The sequence below is a fragment of the Adiantum capillus-veneris genome, chromosome 28, assembly GCF_014529385.1.
Source record: "Adiantum capillus-veneris isolate H3 chromosome 28, ASM1452938v2, whole genome shotgun sequence".
In the NCBI taxonomy this organism is placed as follows: domain Eukaryota; kingdom Viridiplantae; phylum Streptophyta; class Polypodiopsida; order Polypodiales; family Pteridaceae; genus Adiantum; species Adiantum capillus-veneris.
In genome coordinates this window covers 127,907,650-127,927,431 of record NC_140958.1, presented here as the reverse complement: position 1 = coordinate 127,927,431, position 19,782 = coordinate 127,907,650, and the positions used below count along the sequence as shown (strand labels likewise).

Genomic DNA, 19,782 nt, shown 5'->3' with positions numbered 1-19,782 from the left:
AAGAGTAGCAACTAAGGTTTTGAATTTCCAAAGAATACACTAAGTAAACGCGTAAGTATAATTAGCATGGCTGACAATAACCAAGAGAGTAGAATGAACATTGATAACTTTGATATTTCACTTGAAGGTGCTAATGATGATGCCCCCATGTTTATCAATTATCTTGTTACAAGGTTGCAGCAAGCTATGAGCAACCCTACTTTGCAAGGCGAAGTTACCCAACAACTTCGTGCTTATGGGATTTCCCTTCCTCTCCAAGAGGAGAGAGAGTTTAGGAGGCCTCTTGATAAGTCTCTCAAAAGAAGACTCTCTCTCCCATAAGAGAGGAGGAATCCAAAGAACGTGAAAGAAGCGAATCCCTAAGTTTCTCTGAAGATGTGGCTCCACGAAGACGGTGGTATAGACGGTTTCCAACTCCTCCCAAGAGGAAATGGTCAACCCATATGCCTTGTCCTTGTCATTTCAAAAGGGAAGAGAGGAAACAAAGGGAGAAAAAGGCAAGAAAGAGGTCACCCTCTTCTCCTTCTTCTTCATCTTCCTCCAATTTTGATGAAAGCAACAACTATTCTCCTAGAGAATACAAGAGGAGAAGACATCACAAACCTCACCTTGCATGGCGAAGGTCCCAAAACCTCAAGAGATTCAAAGAGGGAGGAAAGAGTATCTCTTTTCTCACCTATGATGGCACCTTTGGTGCCACCGATAAAGTATTGGCCTTCATCCAACAATTTGATGTGGCCTTTGGAGACAACGGCTTCACGGATTCCCCACCATGTAGCTATGCACTTCCAAAAATATGCTCGTCAATGGTGGGCTAGCCTTCGTGGCAACGACAAAGCCCCAAAGACATGGAAAACTCTACGAGTTGCCATAATGAAGCAATTCCTTGCAAGCGATGCCAAGGACAAAGTGCTCACTGAATGGTGAAGTTTGAAGCTACTCTTCAATGAGTCTAGCCACAAATATGTAGACAAGTTTTGGGATTTACATCTCAAATCTACAGTCTTTCAAAGGATAAACTTCGCCAAACAAAAGCAACAATTTTGTGCGGGATTACCTGAAGAAATGGTTGAGTATGTCAACTCACAACGGCCTAGCACTATTATCGAGGTCATCCACCACACTATGGTTGCTTCAAGGATCAATTTCCAGCAAGGGGCGATAATAAATTTCAAGCCCATGGGAAACAACGATCGAAATGAAGCTAAAGGAAAGAGCAATGCTCAAAACTCTTCCCAAGGCAACACCAACACCAACAACAACAAGGCCAAGGAGAAAGGAGCTTACAAAGGTATACTTTTAGTGCAAAAGAAAGATGACACATATCACATGTGTGCCGACTATAGAGCAGTAAATATGATAACTTTAAAGAAAAATAAATTCCCGTGCTGCGGGTAGAAGATCTATTTGATAAGCTACAAGTTTTGGCCTAACAAATGCTCCAGCCGCATTCAAACTCACAATGGACAAAAATCTTCACGCCACTCAAATTCTCTTGAGGAGTACAAGTGACACCTCCAGGTAATCTTTCAAGTTGTGAAAGAGAATAAGCTTTTCATTAATCAAAAGAAAAGCGAATTTTTCCTACAAGAGATTCAATATTTAGGTCACATTACCTCTCAAGATGGTATATGTATGAATCCATCAAAGTTGGAGGTAATAAAAGCATGGCCTAATCCAAGGAATCTACATGAGCTAAGAAGCTTTATTAGTATGTGTGCATACTATAGACGCTTCATACCAAAATTGTCTCAAATAGCAGGACCATTGCATGACTTAACAAGGAAGAATGTTAAGTACTCATGGATTGCTAAAGAACAAAATTCTTTTGACAAGCTCAAAGAGAAGCTTAACTTCCAACCAGTCCTTACGCTTTCGGATCTCTCAAAGCCATTTGAGGTCCAATGTGATGCTTGTGGTGATTGCCTTGGAGCAGTTTTGCTTCAAGAAGGGCATGCCATAGCATATGAGAGTTGAAGGCTCAATGCCAATGAACGGGTCTTGGGCATATATGAAAAAGAGCTTTAGCTGTTCTACATGCCCTAGACACATGGAAGCACTATCTCTTGCGGGCTCCATTCATCCTACAAATGGATCACAAAGCCTTAAGAAATTCATGACGCAAATCAAGCTCTGCGCCAGACAAATGAGGTGGGCAAATTTTCTTTCGCAATTAAATTTCATATTGCTCACATTGCTGGCAAGCACAATCAAGTGGTCGATGCACTTTCACAACGACCAAGGGTAAATGTGGTGTCTATAGCAACTCACAATGATCTATCTTTTATGATAGATGAGTATGCTACTGACTGAGACTTTAAGTACGTAACTACAGACTTTGCATTAGGGAAGAAAAAAAAGAACCATTCACCTTGGAGGATGATTATCTTCCAAATGGCAATAGGCTATGTGTTACTCACCCATACAATAAGAAAGTCATGTATGAATCTCACACTTCTCCTTATGCGGGGCAAAGAGGGATTCCATAATCTATTCTTCGAGGAGTAGAAATGTATTTCTGTTGGTCTACCATGAAAAATAAACATACAAGAGTAGGTTTCAAAATGCGTGGTATACCAAAATTGAAATTTGATCGAGGGAAGCAACTTGGATTGTTTCAGTCGACATGTTTATCAAGAAAACACACTCTATACCTGTTAAAAAGACTATTAAGGCACATCAAACGGAAACCCTCTTTAGATCTCAAATTTTCAAGTATCATGGCTTGCCAACATCCATAGTGTCAAACAAAGATCCTAGAATGACCAATAATTTCTAGAAGGGTCTCTTTGAGAATCTAGGAAATAGATTAAATTTATCTTTCGGCCTATCATCCACAAACGGATGACCAAAGTGAAATAACTAATCTAACGATTCTTGAATCTACTAAAAGCCTATGTCATGGAAGTAGATAAACCTTCTCAATGAGAGAAGTACCTACCTCTTAAAGAGTATGCGTACAATGACATTGTACATACTTCTTTGGGGAAACCACCTTCCTAGGTTAAAGAGGGAAAATCCAAAAGTCCCTTACTACTTAAAGTACATGGAAAGATCTTCGCTGCTGGATGAATATAGCCGAGACTTATGAGAATCTTTTCCAAAGATTAAAAAGATTATATCTATCTCAAAGCAAAGCCAAAAAGGGCTGTTGCTAATAAGCACAGAAGAGCCTTAGCCTTTAAGAAAAATGATTGGGTCTTGCTAAAGTTTCTCAAGGCTCATCTAAGTCATACTACGGGCAAGAATCCTACGAGCCACCAAGAGTATTATGCTAAACTAGCCAAAAGATACTATGGTCCTTTCTTTTAAAATTCTTAGCTCATTAGTTAAAGTTTCCCAACCATTGCTCCTTCACAATGCTAACCATCTAAGCCTATTCAAGCCTTACAAAGGAGAGGCACCAAAAGAACCAATAATGGAGGACCCGCCACAGATTGAAGATCAAGAAGAGGTGTTGTAGCCCGAATCGATTCTTCGACACGAAGACAAGGTACTAAAAAATGGCAACGTTATCCAATGATATCTTGTTAAGTCTAAGAATTATCCTTTTAAAGATGCTAGATGGATGCAAGGAACCTACCTTAAGGATAATATGAACCTTGCCAATGCTTACAATGCTACACTAGAGTAAGCAAATGAAAATTCATTTTAAATGAACAATGTTCTTGTCTTATAAATAAGACTCATTCTCTTTCTTTTATTGTGCACAAAATTTAAGAAGTATGCTTGCTTAGGATCATGTTTGTGGGGGTGATGACGTCTCTCAAATACCAAGTAGAACTTGTCACTCTACTTTGGAAGTATGATATGGACTAAAGAGCAGACATGCTTACGGCAGCTAAGTCTCCCGAGCACCAAATGGATTAGTCATCCATTCTGGAATGATGTTGTAGGGTAAAAAGGGATCCTCTACCCGGTAAGAAACATGGACTAATGACTAGGCTTTATCTTCTCTACCTCATAGTCGAGGACAACTATGATCTCAAGAGAAAGGTAACGTCATAAAATATAATATCTAACTTTACCAAATGATTTTCTCATATTAAACTAATCATTTAATATGAGAATATAAAAGGGGAACAAGAGTTAGGATATAGATATGTGCCTCTAGACCTATCTCAACAGGGGACAAAAAGAAGAAATGGTTGCATCTCAATAGGGCTCCAAAAGGAGACGGTCTACCAAAGAGCAATGTGCAATAAGTGCTTGTAGATTTACCTCAGCAAGGGACCAAGAGGAGAGATGGTAACATCTCAATAGGTGTTGGAATTAGGGTTGCAGAGAAACACACACAGCTTGGAGAAGACGAAGGAAGCTCAAGGCACACAATAGAGAGTGTGTTACTTAGTGTGCAATGGAAAGATAGATAGCCCTAGAGTGATGGGCGTATATACAATGCTCGGGGGAAAAAACCTCCTAAAGTGGAAAAAAATGCCCCGGTGGTCCTAGTGTGTTCACACACATCACTACCACATGTATATGGTAACAAATCCCCCTTGGAGTGATGCGGTGAACGAGAGCTGGCACATGAGTAAAGGGAAGTGCCATGCCCTGAGGACATGATCAGTCCACAAAGGGGAGTAAGCCCAAAGCTTTGCGCAAAGCTCCAAGCTTCTCACAAGACAATGCCTTTGTGGAAAGATCTGCAAGGTTGTCCTGTGTTGGCACATAAGCCAAGTTGACCTCTCCTGCTGAGAGCCTCTCCCTGACATAGTGGTAATGCACCTCAATGTGCCTTGTGCGAGCATGAAAAACTGGGTTCCTTGCAACTACCAATGCGCTTTGACTGTCAGTGTAGATAGTGTTGGCAGTGTCCTGTCCAACACCCAAATCAGCCAATAAGGCGTCTGAGCCATACACATTCAACCATAGCTGTGAAGATTTCCCTGTACTCAGCCTCACAACTTGAAGTGGCCATAGTAGGTTGCTTCTTGCTCAACCATGATATACATGAACTGCCAAGCATGAAACAAAAAACCACTTGTGGACACTTGCGTGTCAAAACAACCAGCCCAATATGAGTCCGAAAAAGCATGTAAGTCTGGCGGCAATGATCCCCCCTTGCGATAAAACAAGCTAAGATGTAAAGTGCCACTAAGGTAGAAAAAAATCCTCTTGACAGCCTGCCAATGCTTAGACCCTGGGCTATGCATAAATTTGCTGACGTGTGAGACTGCAAATTGAATATCTAGCCTCGTGTTGCATACATAAATGAGGCATCCAACAACAGTTTGGTAAAGAGTGACATCTGCAGGATCACCAACATCATGTAGACTCAATTTTAGACCTGTTTCCATGGGAGTGGCAATAGGTTTGCAATCCTCAAGTTCAAACTTACATAGCAATGTCTCTATGTAACTTTTCTGACACAAGGCAATACCACCATCACACTACTTAAACTGTATGCCCAAGTAATGATGCAACAGCCCCAAATCTTTCATCTTGAAAGTAGGATTCAAATCAGCCTTAAATTCAGTAATATGTCTCTCATTTGGTTTAGTGATCAAAAAAATCATCTACATAAAGAACCACCATGAGAAGTACATCACACTCACGCTTTACATATAGTGTGCTTTCTGTTGGACTGTTACAAAAGCCTTGTTTGACCAAATGAGTGCCAGCTTTCTCATACCAAGCACAAGGAGATTGCTTCAATCCATACAAAGACTTGTTACATTTGCACACTTTCTCCTCTTGTCCTTTCTTGACAAAACTGCGAGGCTGCGTTACATAAACTTCCTCAAATATGTCACCATTCAAGAAACCAGTAACAATGTCTGATTGATGTACATCCCAACCAAAATGAGCTGCCAATGCACATAGAAAACGCACAGTAGTCATACGACAAGTTGGAGCAAAGTCTCTTCATAATCTATACCTTTTTGCTGTGCATAACCCTTTGCAACAAGTCGAGCCTTATGGCGATCGATCTCACCATCCGGCTTGTGTTTCAACTTGTAAATGCACTTCGTACCAATGGACTTTTTGCCAGGAGGCAAATCACATAAAGTCCATGTGTCATTTTCTATAAGTGAATCATATTCTGATTACATGGCAGCCATCCAATTTTTTGAATTTTCTGCTTCATCAACTCAACCTCATGTAAGCTAGACACATCCAAAGCATAACAATCTGATGCATAAGATGCATGGCGAGATCCTGAACGAGTACGACTAGACAAAGGTGCATCCAATTTAATGTCATGCAAAGCGTGCACTAGCCATTTTGGCATACCTCTAGCCTGCTCATTTTCAGCCCTTTCAATCTTCCACAAAAATACACATCCGTGAAACTAAAATACGCTTTGTTTGCGAATGATACAACATGTAACCTTTGCTTTCAGCACTGTAACAAAAAAAAAACATTTGACAGTCTTATCATCCAATTTTCAGCGCTGCACTTGTGGCACTAAACCATAAGCCAAACAACCAAAAACACCATGTGCTCAATAGATGGCTTTCTATCATGCCATGCTTCATATGGAGTCATAGACTGCAACGCTTTTGTAGGACACCTGTTGAGTACATAAGTGGCAGACATGATAGCCTTGAGCCAAAAAGAATGTGGTAAAGCTTGACTCTTGACCATACATCTTGCCATTTCCATAAGAGACCTGTTTTTCCTCTTAGCAACACCATTTTTCTGAGGCATATACAGCACTGTACATTGGTGTTTTATCCCACGACTAGCCAGAAATGCATTGAATTCATGAGACATATACTCCCCCCTCGATCGGAACGGAGGGTGCCCATAGTACATTTCGATACATTTTCAGCCATAGCCAGAAATTGTTTGAAGCACATAAAAACTTCGGACTTTGCTTTAAGAGGAAATAGCCATGCATGCCTGGAGTAATCATCAATGAAAGTCACGAAGTATAGGTAATTGCCCAAGGACGGAGTTTGCATGGGCCCACAAACATCACTATGCACAAGCTGCAACCTACATGTGGCCCTAACTGAACCATCCTTTGGAAACTTAGAAAGCTGCATTTTACCCAAAATACAGCCTTCACAAACATGTTTGATAGGTGCTTCAAGAGGCGGCAAATAAGCAACCATATCAGATTTCTGCAAACGCAGTAAACTGGCAAAATTCAGATGCCCAAAACGTGCATGCCAAAGTTTTGCATCTGAAATAGCCCTTGAATCTGCAACTGCATTTACAAATTTTTTTCCACACTTTTCATACGAAGTGAGCTTATACAGCCCACGGCACAAAAGGCCAGATGCAACAATTTCATCACCGAAACTGAGATCATGAACTGTACATCTGTCATCCACAAATTTGACTACAAGTCCAAGTCTAGCGAGTGCGGATACAGACAAACGATTCTTCTTGATCCCAGGTACATAATGTGCATCAACAAGTGTGAAAGAACTTCCATTTGTAGCAGTAAGTACAATCTTTCCAACCTCTTGAACCGGATAAGAGGCATTGTTGGCACAAGTGATTGAATCCCATGAGGGACAGACTCAAGAGAGTGAACAATTCACGATGTGAGGTAAGGTGCTTTGTAGCACCGCTGTCAAAATACCACACATGTGAATCTGCAGGCAGTAACTGACAAGCATGCATCATGGACAGTAGGATTGTAAGTGCACTCTGCACTAAAAGCCCATTCTTCATCAACATCAGCATCACAGTCTCCTTTCATAGAAGACTCAACAATGCCTACATTTGTAGTGGAACCAGCATTTGCAGTGAAACCACCCTCTTTCTTCTTAGCCTCTTTGGCCTTCAACTTAGGACACTGCTTGATCAAGTGATCATTAGATTTACAATAATGGAAACGCATCTTCTTTTTGCCCTTATCACCAGAATTGCCAGACGAAGTGCTGCCAGCAGAAGCATTGGGAACAAAAGTTTTGCCACTAGCAGCAGAACCGTAAGAAGTGGCTGCATTACTGTTACCACCCTTTCTTTAAGAAGCAATAAAAGCCTGTTCAACTGTACGCTGTCTAGTCCTGTTTTTTTTGGAAAGTGACTCTTGCAACAACAATGTGCATAATGCATCAAACTTGACAACTTCAGGATTTCCTTGGGTCATAAGTCTCCAAGTACTAGCAAAATTCTGGTAAGAATATGGTGAGGTATCAAGAACAGTCTACACAAGGAAACTGTCTGAAATGAATTCACCTGCAGAAATAAGTTGCTGATTGATATCCTTGATACTAGTAAGGAAAGTGTCCATATCATCTTCCTCATGCATAATCTTCGACTCTAGCTCTTTACGCAGTAAAGAAATTTTAGCCTCATTGTGGCTTGCATAAAGACCTGCTAGAATATCCCAAGCCTGTTTTGCAGATTTTGTTGAACGAATGTGAGGAAAAATGGTGCGCTTCACAGACAATGCAATCAATGCATGAGCCTATGCATCCTTTACATCCCAACGAGATTGTTCTGCCATAGGCAAAACAACTCTGATAGCAGCAATCCTTGCAGGAAGACCTGCAACATCCTCAACATCACCTACATCCTCATAACTAGGACGTACATCAATGCCCTGCACAATATTCCAGACGCCCTTTGACACAAGAACATGTTGCATCATGTAAGCCCACATAGGATAATTGTCCCCATCCAATCTGTCCTCAGCAGCAAACATCTTGAACACATGAGTGTTGTTGTCAGCCATGGTAAATGCTGCACCTGATGTGAAAACTGTCCAAAAATAGGAGAAATGGAGCGGGAACAACACGTGCTATATAGCACGAACCGTAGAAGACTGTAAGGCACCTGTTATGTAGAAAACTGTACTGACAAAAATTCTGCACAAAATGACGAAATAGCATGTGCAATACTGCCTGTAGTGGAAACGGAGGCCGAAATGAGCCCAAAATTTTTATCAACCTACGATCGCTCGCCAAAGCTCACAAAAATCAAAGAAAGTGAGCAGGTGTATGTTGGAGTTGTTGGCGACTGAGCCCGAGAGGATGCAACCTGCTTTGATACGAATTGTTGGAATTAGGGTTGCACAGAAACGCACACAGCTTGGAGAAGACGAAGGAAGCTCAAGGCACACAATAGAGAGTGTGTTACTTAGTGTGCAATGGAAAGATAGATAGCCCTAGAGTGATGGACTTATATACAATGCTTGGGGGGAAAAACCTATTAAAGAGAAAAAATGCCCCGACGGTCCTAGTGTGTTCACACACATCACTACCACATGTATATGGTAACAATAGGGGTCCAAAAGGAGGTAGTCTATCAAAGAGAAACGTCATCTAATGGAGCTTCAAAGACCTTAGTGTTAGCTTCATTAAAGACCTCCAAAAGTTAGTGTTAAAAAGTCCTTTGACCTAGGCAAGCTAGGGCTGAACTTGAGGTGGGAATCCACCCAAGCATGAGGTGCTTGTCGGCTTGCTAAGTGTTTGTGGGAACCTCGCCCAAGCTTGAGGTGATTCTCATGCTTAAATGACTAAGGTTCTTGAAGTGTTCAATTCAAAGATAAACTCTCAAGGGGCATAAACGGTTTCCATGCTTAATTGACTAAGTGCTCGAAGTGTTCAATTCAAACCCAATGACTTAAGAAGCATAAAAGACACATGTCAAAATCCTCTACATGTGGCCCTCATGATGTGCTTGAATCCTATTGGATAGACTTTAAAGGGGTTCAGTGAGAATTTAGATGCATAAAAATAAATAATTAAGTTCTTTCTCTCAAAGAGGAAAGAAAGGACACATGTCCAAATGATATAATTAAATAATACGAGCAAGAGAGAGAGAGAGAGAGAGAGAGAGAGAGAGAGAGAGAGAGAGATGGACCCCCCCCCCCCCCCCCCCCCCCCCCCCCCCCCCCCCCCCCCCCCCCCCCCCCCCCCCCCCACACACACACACACACACTCATTGTGTGAAGTGCAAAGTGCAAGAGCTCCATCTCCTTCTCCGAGCTTGTTGAGAAGTTGAGAGCTTACACCAATAATCTTGGCTATGGAATGAAAATCCAACCAAGAGCCATGCTTCAATGCTTAAGCTTGCCATCTTCTTCATCTTCATTACTATGCTATTATGCTATGCTAAGCAAGAAGAGTGATGATAAGTGAAGAACTATTTCTTTCTCCTATGAATGATTTTTGCTCCTCTTCCCTACCCTCATTCCCCACTAGCTCTCTCCACCTTTGAAGGTGTTTGGGGCCTTGGGACTGAGGCTTGGGATAGTTAATGATTTTTGCAAATTTTATGTTATGCTCGTGATGCATGAAGCTTTCCATCTTCATAGCATCACCAAGGTCACAAGGAACACAAAGATTGTATTGTACCAAGTCTCTCTTGATGGGAGAATCTATAATACAAACGTCTTTTGGATGGGGGAACGGCTCCAAGTAAACCCGGTCCTCAACTATTTTCGTGTTCTCTAATACTCTCTCTCTTGAAAAAGTATTGTTCATGCCAAGTTAATTAAGTACTATGTTCATGTTGCTACCTTCAATTAAGTTCACCCTCTATGTTCTCAAAGTGATCTCACAAAAATGCTCACTTTAATTCTCTGAATTCCGCTATTCTCAAAGTTCATAGGTCATTTCCATCACACACACACACACACACACACACACACACACACACACACACACACACACACACAGAGAGAGAGAGATTTTGACCATTATCCCTTGAAGGATGTTTGGTTTCTCTCAAAAAAAAAAAGAGACGGGGATATATATATGTACATATATATATGTGTGTGTGTGTGTGTGTGTGTGTGTGTGTGTGTGTGTGTGTATATATATATATATATATATATATATATATATATATATATAGAGAGAGAGAGAGAGAGAGAGAGAGAGAGAGAGAGAGAAATGAAAATTTAATGTTATATTAATGTCTTCAAGAGGCCAAAGTGAACTATGAGACCAAAAGTTACACTTGGTGAATGATACAGTGTTTGAGTACAAAAGGTACAAAGAATTGAAAGATGAAACTAAAATTGAAACCGAAATTGAAAGGAGATAGGTGGGGAGCGATGATGGGGTGGGGACTGATATAATGGGTTAGCTCATACAAAGCTGAAACAAAGATGGATCAAATGAGATACAAATCATCAGAGGAGATCCCGCATCGGTCGCCCATCGATTGCTGCTGAATCTCATCAATATCCTCCATGGTCAATACTCTGACTAGTCGTCTCACATGTCGAGCTAGAATGTCTTGATCCTCTGCTGCCATCTTCATTGATGATGTGGGCCGCCTCCTGGTCGTTGGCGCCTGGATCTACCTAGCTTAATGGCTCAATCGATCCGCGTACCTTTGGTGTGGGCGGGATTTGAGATCTGTTGTGATGACTGCTCCTATGGCTGTCCCCTAGCTGGTGTAAAGAAGCCTGTGATATATCTTTGAGATTGGCTCTCTTGTGAAGTCTTAGCAAGCTCTTTCTATGTCTGTGTAGCTCTATAGTAGAAACAATCCAAGACATCTCTAATCTTCGTATCTCATGACTCTAGGAAATGGTCCAAAACCCTCTTTGAACAGACAGTGGAAGTGGCCTCATATCTCATAGTATACCGTGCAATGACATGTGTAGTGCAACTCTGTCTCTAGCTCTAGCGATATAAATGACATATCCTAGCCTTTGCTGGTACCCCTCAAAATCGGCCAGTCTTAATCTGAAGCTGATGTGAGGATGTGCGTATCTATCCAATAGCACATCGTATCCCATGAGATAAGTGTGTATCCATGTATGCATTCCTAGTCACAAAACCGTTCTTCATGAGTTGGAGAAGATGCTCTGTATAGAAATCCATCTTTGTACCCAACTACTGTGCCGACTGTATCCATTTGCTCCTAGTATCCAGTTGAATCAGATCCTGATGTATGAGTCTGGTGATCTCTGTCCAATCTATCCATGTTGAAACCATGTGACTAAAACCATGATGTCATCTACCCATACCAACATGTTGTGTTGCCCTGCAGTGCTAGCTGTCGGGACGACTCCAAGGCTAGCCGAGCTAGCCACCCCACTCCTCGTGGTTGAGGCATTGACTAGATCAGTATCCTTTATACACAGTGTATGGGACCTCCAGAGAGAGAGAGAGAGAGAGAGAGAGAGAGAGAGAGAGAGAGAGAGAGAGAGAGAGAGAGAGAGAGAGAGAGAAGAAGAAGAGAATTTTAACATCGTAGGAAACTATTCCAAGAGATCTTAAAGATCTATCCAAAACAAAGATCAATTTGTGTTAGTTTCATGTTATGCATGAGCAAAAGTGCATGATTGAGATGAATTTGATACGGAAGGCTAGGTCTTTACTAGCCAAGCATTACTAAGGCAAGCACGTTGACAAGAGGGAGAGGCTCGTGCTCTCCACCCAATCATAGAGGGAATGATGAGTGCATCTCATTGTCAAGCTATATATGTTGTGGCATGCCTACCCACTAGCCTATTATGCATGCACTTTGTTGTGTGGACCCCCATCTTTGAACTTCTAGAATGCAGACTAGCTCTCTCGGCTTGCCCACTCTATGTTCACTATATATAATGAACCCAAACATATCAAAGTTGTTTTAATGTTATACCTTCTATTTCCCCTTTATAGCTTGTTGTGGGGTTTGGTGTTTGGGCCCCTTGAAGGAATTTATGACATATTGTCCTACTTTTGAGTAAAGACATCTTGCGAATTATTCCATGGAGAAGCATTTGGAAGTTCAAGGTGAGAGGAACTATAGTGCTCCACTTTAGGTTTTCCTTTTCTTCATAAGTGGCAGTTGTAAAGCTAGAGAGAGGTAGCATTGAATCATGTGTCTTAGAAGACGTTATAATTGATTATGGTTTTTGTCCACTGACCTACTGCAGTAGTGAGAATTGGATTTTTAGTCCTATAAGAGATGTAAGAAGTGTTGTTGCTCCTCGATAGCATTGGTGTTGAACCATTCATTGTTAAACAAGAATTACTTCTTCAAGCATCCCTTTTGGGGCCATCACTTGAAGTTCCACCTTCTTCGAGTGCTTTTGGATGCTAAGTGCAACAGGCATTGTGTTGTCTCTTTTCAAAGAAAAGGATTTCCAAGTATGCTCCAAAATTGACGTGTGAGATCCTATTATGAGTATTTTGATATGTCACATTAACCAGAATTGCCAAGGTTAGAGAAGCCACTTTTCTTGATTTGAGATGCTTGAAACTTATGCTCTCATCAAGGTGCCTATGGTCGTGCCAACGTGCTTAAGACACTTCCCAATAAATTGATGTCTGACTCAATTGGAGCTCATCATAAAAAAAATTAATCCTTGGTACACGCTAATTGCCGCTTAAAGTAGGATTTACTTTTATTCTTGGAGCACCATATACACTCAATGAGGATTGTGTGCTTCATCCTCTTTAATAAGATTAACACACTTGGAAAAAATTCACAACTCTAGAACAAGTTTAGGAAGTGATTGATACACTTTGGGGATTGGAATGGAGCAAGATTTTTTAGCGAGTTTTGGAGTGAGCTTTTTTCAAATTTTGATCAATTGACCAAATTTAGAAAAAAAAAGCTTGCTCTAAAAAGCTTGTTCCAAAAAGAGGTTTCGAAGCAAGCTTTCTCTCTCTCCCCCTCTCCCCTCCCTCTATCTTCTCTCTCTCACTCCCCTTCTGTCTCCCTCTACCTCTCCCTATCTCTATTTCTCTCTATCTCCCACTCTCTCTCTCTCTCTCTCTCTCTCTCTCTCTCTCTCTCTTTCTGTCACACACACACACTAGGAAATTGAAGGAGTGTATTCGCATCTTTCTACTTTTTGCGAATACACTCCTTCAATTTCCTAGTGTGTGTGTGTGACAGAAAAAGAGAGAGAGAGAGAGAGAGAGTTTACACACACCTTCTTCCACCAATCAAGTAACATTGTATGTAGCCACCGTAACAAAGCATCAGAACATGTAAACAAGAGAATGGTGAGTCAAGATTACAACAAGAGGAGGGGGTTTATGTAGACTGATGTGCTAGAGAGTACCGTTGCACATAGTAAGAAAGAGGAATACCATAGACTTTCCTTCATCATAGCCAATGTCAAGCAAGCATCATCATCATTTGATTTTCTAAATAGCTAAGAGGGGGACTCTTAAGGCTCCCCCCATCCCTACTTAAGACCAAGTCCACACCTTGAGGAGTGCACTTAAAAAATGTAAGTGTACCACGTGAGCTCAAAGTAATGGGTATTTTATTTAAATAAAAAATTGGAAAATTTATAATATTACATTTACGAAAGGTATTGTTTTATTTCAATTTGAGACAAAACCCAAAAGTTTCCAAAGAAGCCCTTAATTCTCAAGGCTTGGAACACAAACTTGATCAATCTAGCTCCCCACAAACCAATGAGCTTGTGCCAAAGCCTAGCACTCCTCCTAAGTCTTCACTTCCCAGGTCAACCCCCAAATAACCGATAAAGATATTACCTCAACAAATAATGGATCTTCTTAGATCTCAAGACATGTAGTAGAAGGAGTCAAACCAAAGAAATGAGCGTACTTAGTGTTAATGTGCCTTAAGTATGTAGCTAGTACAAGCTCTAACTTCAATGAGGTACACAAAGGTACACTTCTTATCTTTGAACATGCTAAACCTTGTGGGTCAAGTGAAGTAGGTACATTGTCAAAGCCTCAAAAAAATCAAGCAGAAGCTCCACAGAGTACTAGCCAAGAACACATAGAAAAATGAAGTGGTGCTTGTCAACCATCAATGAAAATTCAACCAAGGTACATCTCAAGAGATAGCACCAAATTGGCCCAAAGCTCCAACCCCTGCTAGTCTAGAGCTATTAAAAACTCATGAAGCAGTGCAAGCTAATATACAACCAATGAAGAAGCAAGGTAAAGGATGATATGCCTTGTTGGAGCCTCTTCATCCAACCATACCAACCAAGATTTTGATTAGTTTTAAAAGACACATATGGACTCGAATGCCTCTAAGCAGTTTTCTAGATGAAGGAATTAAATCAAACTTGCTAGCAAGTCTTTAATTCTTCTAGGTCAACCCAAGCTTGAACCCTCTAAGATCTTACAACCTTAGCTTGGAAAATCTTTCTTGCAAGTGTATAGGTAGGCTAGACACATCATTTTCCATAGGTTGTCACATTATTGGCGGACGTTTCTATGCTATGGTACCAGGTAGCATATAGCAAGAGCTTACCTTTAAGCAAGGATTAGTTAGAGGACCATAATTCACTTACTGCTAAACCCTCTAGTATCTCCTCAAGCCTCATTCTCAAGGGCTCTGTGGTGCTAAGCCACAAGTGCCACTAGAATCTCCTAGTATAGTGAACAAGCAGGTACCAAATGAAATAACAAAACCACCTCAAAGCAATTATCTGCTTGAAAAAATATTAAGCTTTTGCTCGGTGGGAAAATCAATAGAGAGACATTAATGGCTTGAAAGTTTCTTTCGTGATTGTAAGCACTGACTGAGATGCAATATACTTTGGAATTTTTAGCTCACATATTTTTAGATCTTTACATGTCTAAATGAGTTTTGAGAAAAAGTGAGTATTTTTATATCTTTATACATATATTGCCTCCATATGAGCTCTTCCAAAATTTTGGTTGTTTTGGTATGTTGGATAAAGTAAATGCCTAAGTTAGTGTCTCTTACCAATTTGTCCCCAAGTAGGACAAGACACTAAGCATGAACGCGGGTGCCTGTACAAACATATACATAAAGCTCTTAAAAAAAAATTGTAAAGCTTTAAATTAGAAGCTCACATAAATATTTCCCTGTGGTGTTGCTCTGATGGTGTTTTGGGGTTCCAATATTACAAACAACTTCTCAACACGACAGCTTGAAGTAAAGCTTATTGGGATTGATGTCCTTTCAAATTCAGCTTACTATTATGGTACGACTATGAATGTCCTCCCATGTTTAACTGGCTTCTGAGCATAGAGGCTTGAAGGCAAGTTGCCATGTTAAAATAAGCTAAGTTGGTACCTTAATCAATTGGGATGATCCTTGGTAAACTTTATCTTATGTGGATAACAAGGGGCTAATCTTGCTTGAATGTACACATCATTATCTCAACTCTAATGCTATAATAAATCCACTGATAATGTGATGAAAAAATATATCTTGGCTAACTCTAGATGAGCAAAAGTTTCAATAGCATTCAAGTCTTAGAAAGGGCTCTATGTGTTCACATTCAAAGTATCTCTCTTTTAACAATACTGTATTCTTGAGTATCCATAGTTCTACCAATTATCACTCTCACCTTGTAGTAGGTGACATAAAGAGAGGAAACAAAACCTGCATTTGATAGTTGGCTCACCCATGATTCTTGATCTTATGCAAGTCACAATACGCACTCTCTTATAGGTAATCATCCTTACTTTCATTACTCATCCTGTACCATGAAATTTTTATTGTAACCATGAGTCTAGTGTTACATGAAAATTTTAATAGCAAACATCCACATTCAGATAGGAATGCCCAATTTGTGCATGCAAGAAAAATCAAAGTGTATTTTTTTAGTGCATTGCAAAGTGCACGATCAGTTTAGCACATACCAGATGTAGTGTTTGGTTTATTGTCGAGCGAACATGTGCCTTGTATGGAGTCTTAAAAAACAAAACAATCGACTCATAGAAATATTGACATCCAAAAATGCATTAGCTAGTACTTTCCCAAGCACTCATGGTGGTGCACATGATGTGTTGCACATCTGATACTCATTGTAAAGATAACATACATCAACTCCCTCAATTGTGACCATGAATCCTGTTTGTCTCTAACTTCAAGAAAATCACCTAGTTGGTGCATATAGAACATTGATTCTCCATTAAATATATTCATCTTGGTGTCTCCAATCATCAGGAAATCTCTCTGAGTGCGTCACATCCGCTCTAGCTTCATTTGGCCCAATCATAATGAATTCATTGGAAATTGGAATGTTAGAAAGCCTAGAATTGAGATGGGATAGGGCAAAATGTGCTATTGTGGTTTTGAAGGAGATCGCCCCGAGGAAGAGAACAAGCCTGTTTTGTGATCCTCATTGCAAATGCTCATTGATTAATTTCAATGTGATTTTTAACTCAAAATTTTTTTAATGATTTGCATTGGGATCAATTCACATATATACTGCGGTACAAACACACACACATCAAAATATTGGCGACGGATCAATAAGTGTAAGACCAGATGCACAAAGGCAAGCCTATTTTCCTCAAAATGACCTTGAAGAGGTGTGGATCATCATCCAAAAACGGGTCACACACGTGAGCCAGTACGCACCATAGCTTACACAGTGTAAGACCAAGTGCACACAGGCGAGCCAGTATGCATGACATGCACCAGCCCTGGAAAGACTCCCAAAACACGAAGCCATGCCACAGGCGTGGATGGAGCCAGTTGGTGAAGGAACATCTAAATAGAATACCACCATAAGCAGCACCCAAGTCCAAGGCCCACGGCAGCTCTCGCTCAGTGACAGTTCCCCCCAAATCCAACACATCCGCATGCAACGCCTGTTCAGTGGGCACCATAGGGTCAACCAAGCGTTGCTTATCCATGGATCCCACAATATGGATACATATCCAGGCAATGGAATCCAAGTAGAGCTTCATTCTAAAATCACAGATATCGTATACACACAACTCTACAGTCTTCTACAAAAGTAATCAAGATGACTCATACTGTACAAAAGGCTTTTCACATTTTCCACCAGCAAACTACCATTGCAAATCAAGCTTGTTTCTACACACATATACCTATATCAAAATTTAAGAAATGAGCATACAATTTGAGAAATGAGATGGTAGCATGTGGGTGCAGGTGTGGGCATCGGCGCACGTGCACGTGCATGCCAATTCATTCATACACAAACATACTAGCAGTTGCACCATATGAAAACTTTTAAAATTTCTGATTTGACGAGAGTCGGAAAGAATTACAAGTTACCAGTTTGCATTAGAATAAGAGCATATTACTCTTGCTATGTGTGGTTACGAGGAAAATAATGCAAAGAATGTCATCTGCAAATATACCTGGTTATCCCTCTCTCTCTAGTCATGTGAAAGAATCGTACTTGAAAGAACTGCCTCCATTCAATTGTCAAGAGCATTAGTTTCTTTCAAAGCTTTCACAAAACTGTCCTTCAAGAAACTGTTAGATGCAGCAATGCGCTGCGTGCTAATGTTGAATTCTTCCCCCGACCTGGCCAATCAAGAACCATGTGTATTGAGTTCAAGACCAGACTCAGCAGATCAAAACAAGCAGCCAGGCTATATTGTTCAAATGACTCACGGGGAAAAAATTAGCCCGCCTGCTTCCTGAACAATAACCACTCCAGCAGCAACGTCCCTTTCAAAAACGCAATAAAAATGACATGTTTTCTGGAAAGATATCAACAGTATTGAAATGTAGTTATGCAATTTACCAAGGACCCCCATAGCCAAGTTCGTAGAAGATGTCAAGCCTCCCGCACGCAATCCCACACAGGTTAAGAGCACAAGAACCGGTCATGCGTAAAGATCGAACCTGACCAACATATAGATAGAATGCATGCTCAAATTTGTTCTCAAAAATTTGCCTTCTCTCAAATAGCTTCTGTGCAGCATAGGCCCAGGCTATGCTAATCTGAGCACACTTTACCATTTATTTGTATTTTACCTTGAATAGAAGACTATTTATCCGTTTCGTCGTGGCATCCACTGTCAACTTGTCCCGTTTAGTGCCCACTTCAGAAGCAAGAAGAGCACTGCCAATGTCTTCTTGTAAAGAAGCTGTAAGTTTTACATATCATCAAAATCTTAGAATAAATACAAGATGGGGTTAAATAAAAACTGGGCAAATTCCGCTTCAATGAGACCTCTGATTGGAACTCCATTTAAAAATGCGCCCCCATTTTTTACTGCAGTGAAAAGCTGCAATGTCATGAAAGCAACCAATAAGTGGTGCTTCATCTTTGAAAACATAGTTTATAAGAGAGCAAGTTTTAGCAGTACTCAGGTGAAGGGATGCAGTTGAGAAGGAGAAATAATGTGCACATAAGCTTCAAAATCAAAACGTTTACACTGTGAATAAAAACTAGTATGGCAGCTCAATTTTTCTAGTCGGGCTATGATGCTGGTCATACTGCACAAGAAACCAATACTTTACATAGTCATGAAACAGGTGGCTCAACATGAATCCAGAACAAGTTTAATTTGTGTGGGATGTTTATCAAAAAACTGCAGAGCTAAGTAACAAAAAATTCTGCCCTTGCTACTGCTGGACAACCCCCCCGCGCACGCGGACCTCGCTTCCAGCCCACTCAGGCTCCCCCCCCCCTCCCGCTGCCTCTCACCTCCCATCCACTTTCGCTGCCCTCTCCTCGCTATCGTGCATGCCCCCATCCCCAGCCCCCGTTCTCTGTCGCTTGCTTCCTGTCCTGTACAGGTGTCCTCCAAGTTTCCAAAATCAGTTTGCTTCTCTGGCTTGCGCTGAGAGTACCTTCCCTTACTACCTCGTATGGGAAATTTGATTTGGCACTTTCATTGAGACTGTAAGGTATACTGAAGATTCAAGTTTTGGTCATGACCCCTAGGCCCTCCCCCAGCAGATTCTTCTTCCGAAGGTGGGCATTGGTTGGATCACACAGAGAGTTGAGTACTTGGGGTTACCCAATTTAGTGTTTTATTTGCCGTCAGATGGGGCATTTGGCAAAGGCTTATTTCCATAGAAGGCCACCAGCCTGCAGTGACTACCTCGACATCAGCCTCGCCTCCACCCCTCCGCCTCCAAATCCCGCCCCTGCCTTTGTTCCCTCTCCTCCTCCCGCCTCATGGGTCTCCTCCTGTTCTACACTACCCCTTTCACCTCCTCCCCCACCTTCCTGTGTTGGCG

General features: G+C 41.0%; 1 protein-coding gene across 2 annotated transcripts in view; it reads right to left on the bottom strand.

Annotated features, from left to right (window-relative positions):
- Positions 1 to 16,980: 16,980 nt before the first annotated feature.
- Positions 16,981 to 19,782, bottom strand: part of VTC4 (Inositol monophosphatase family protein) — a 91,050-nt gene continuing 88,248 nt past the window's right edge. The window contains exons 7-14 of one of the 2 annotated variants that reach the window (XM_086503902.1): positions 18,767 to 18,821; positions 18,568 to 18,680; positions 18,335 to 18,435; positions 18,202 to 18,258; positions 18,042 to 18,111; positions 17,943 to 17,960; positions 17,336 to 17,423; positions 16,981 to 17,255 (exon numbers count right to left, since the gene is read on the bottom strand). In XM_086503902.1, coding sequence (XP_086360028.1) covers positions 17,197 to 17,255; positions 17,336 to 17,423; positions 17,943 to 17,960; positions 18,042 to 18,111; positions 18,202 to 18,258; positions 18,335 to 18,435; positions 18,568 to 18,680; positions 18,767 to 18,821 — 561 coding nt within the window. In that variant the 3' untranslated portion in view covers positions 16,981 to 17,196. Of the gene's footprint in view, positions 17,256 to 17,335; positions 17,424 to 17,804; positions 18,112 to 18,201; positions 18,259 to 18,334; positions 18,436 to 18,567; positions 18,681 to 18,766; positions 18,822 to 19,782 lie in introns of those variants that run through there. The other variant, XM_086503901.1, reaches the window with a different exon arrangement.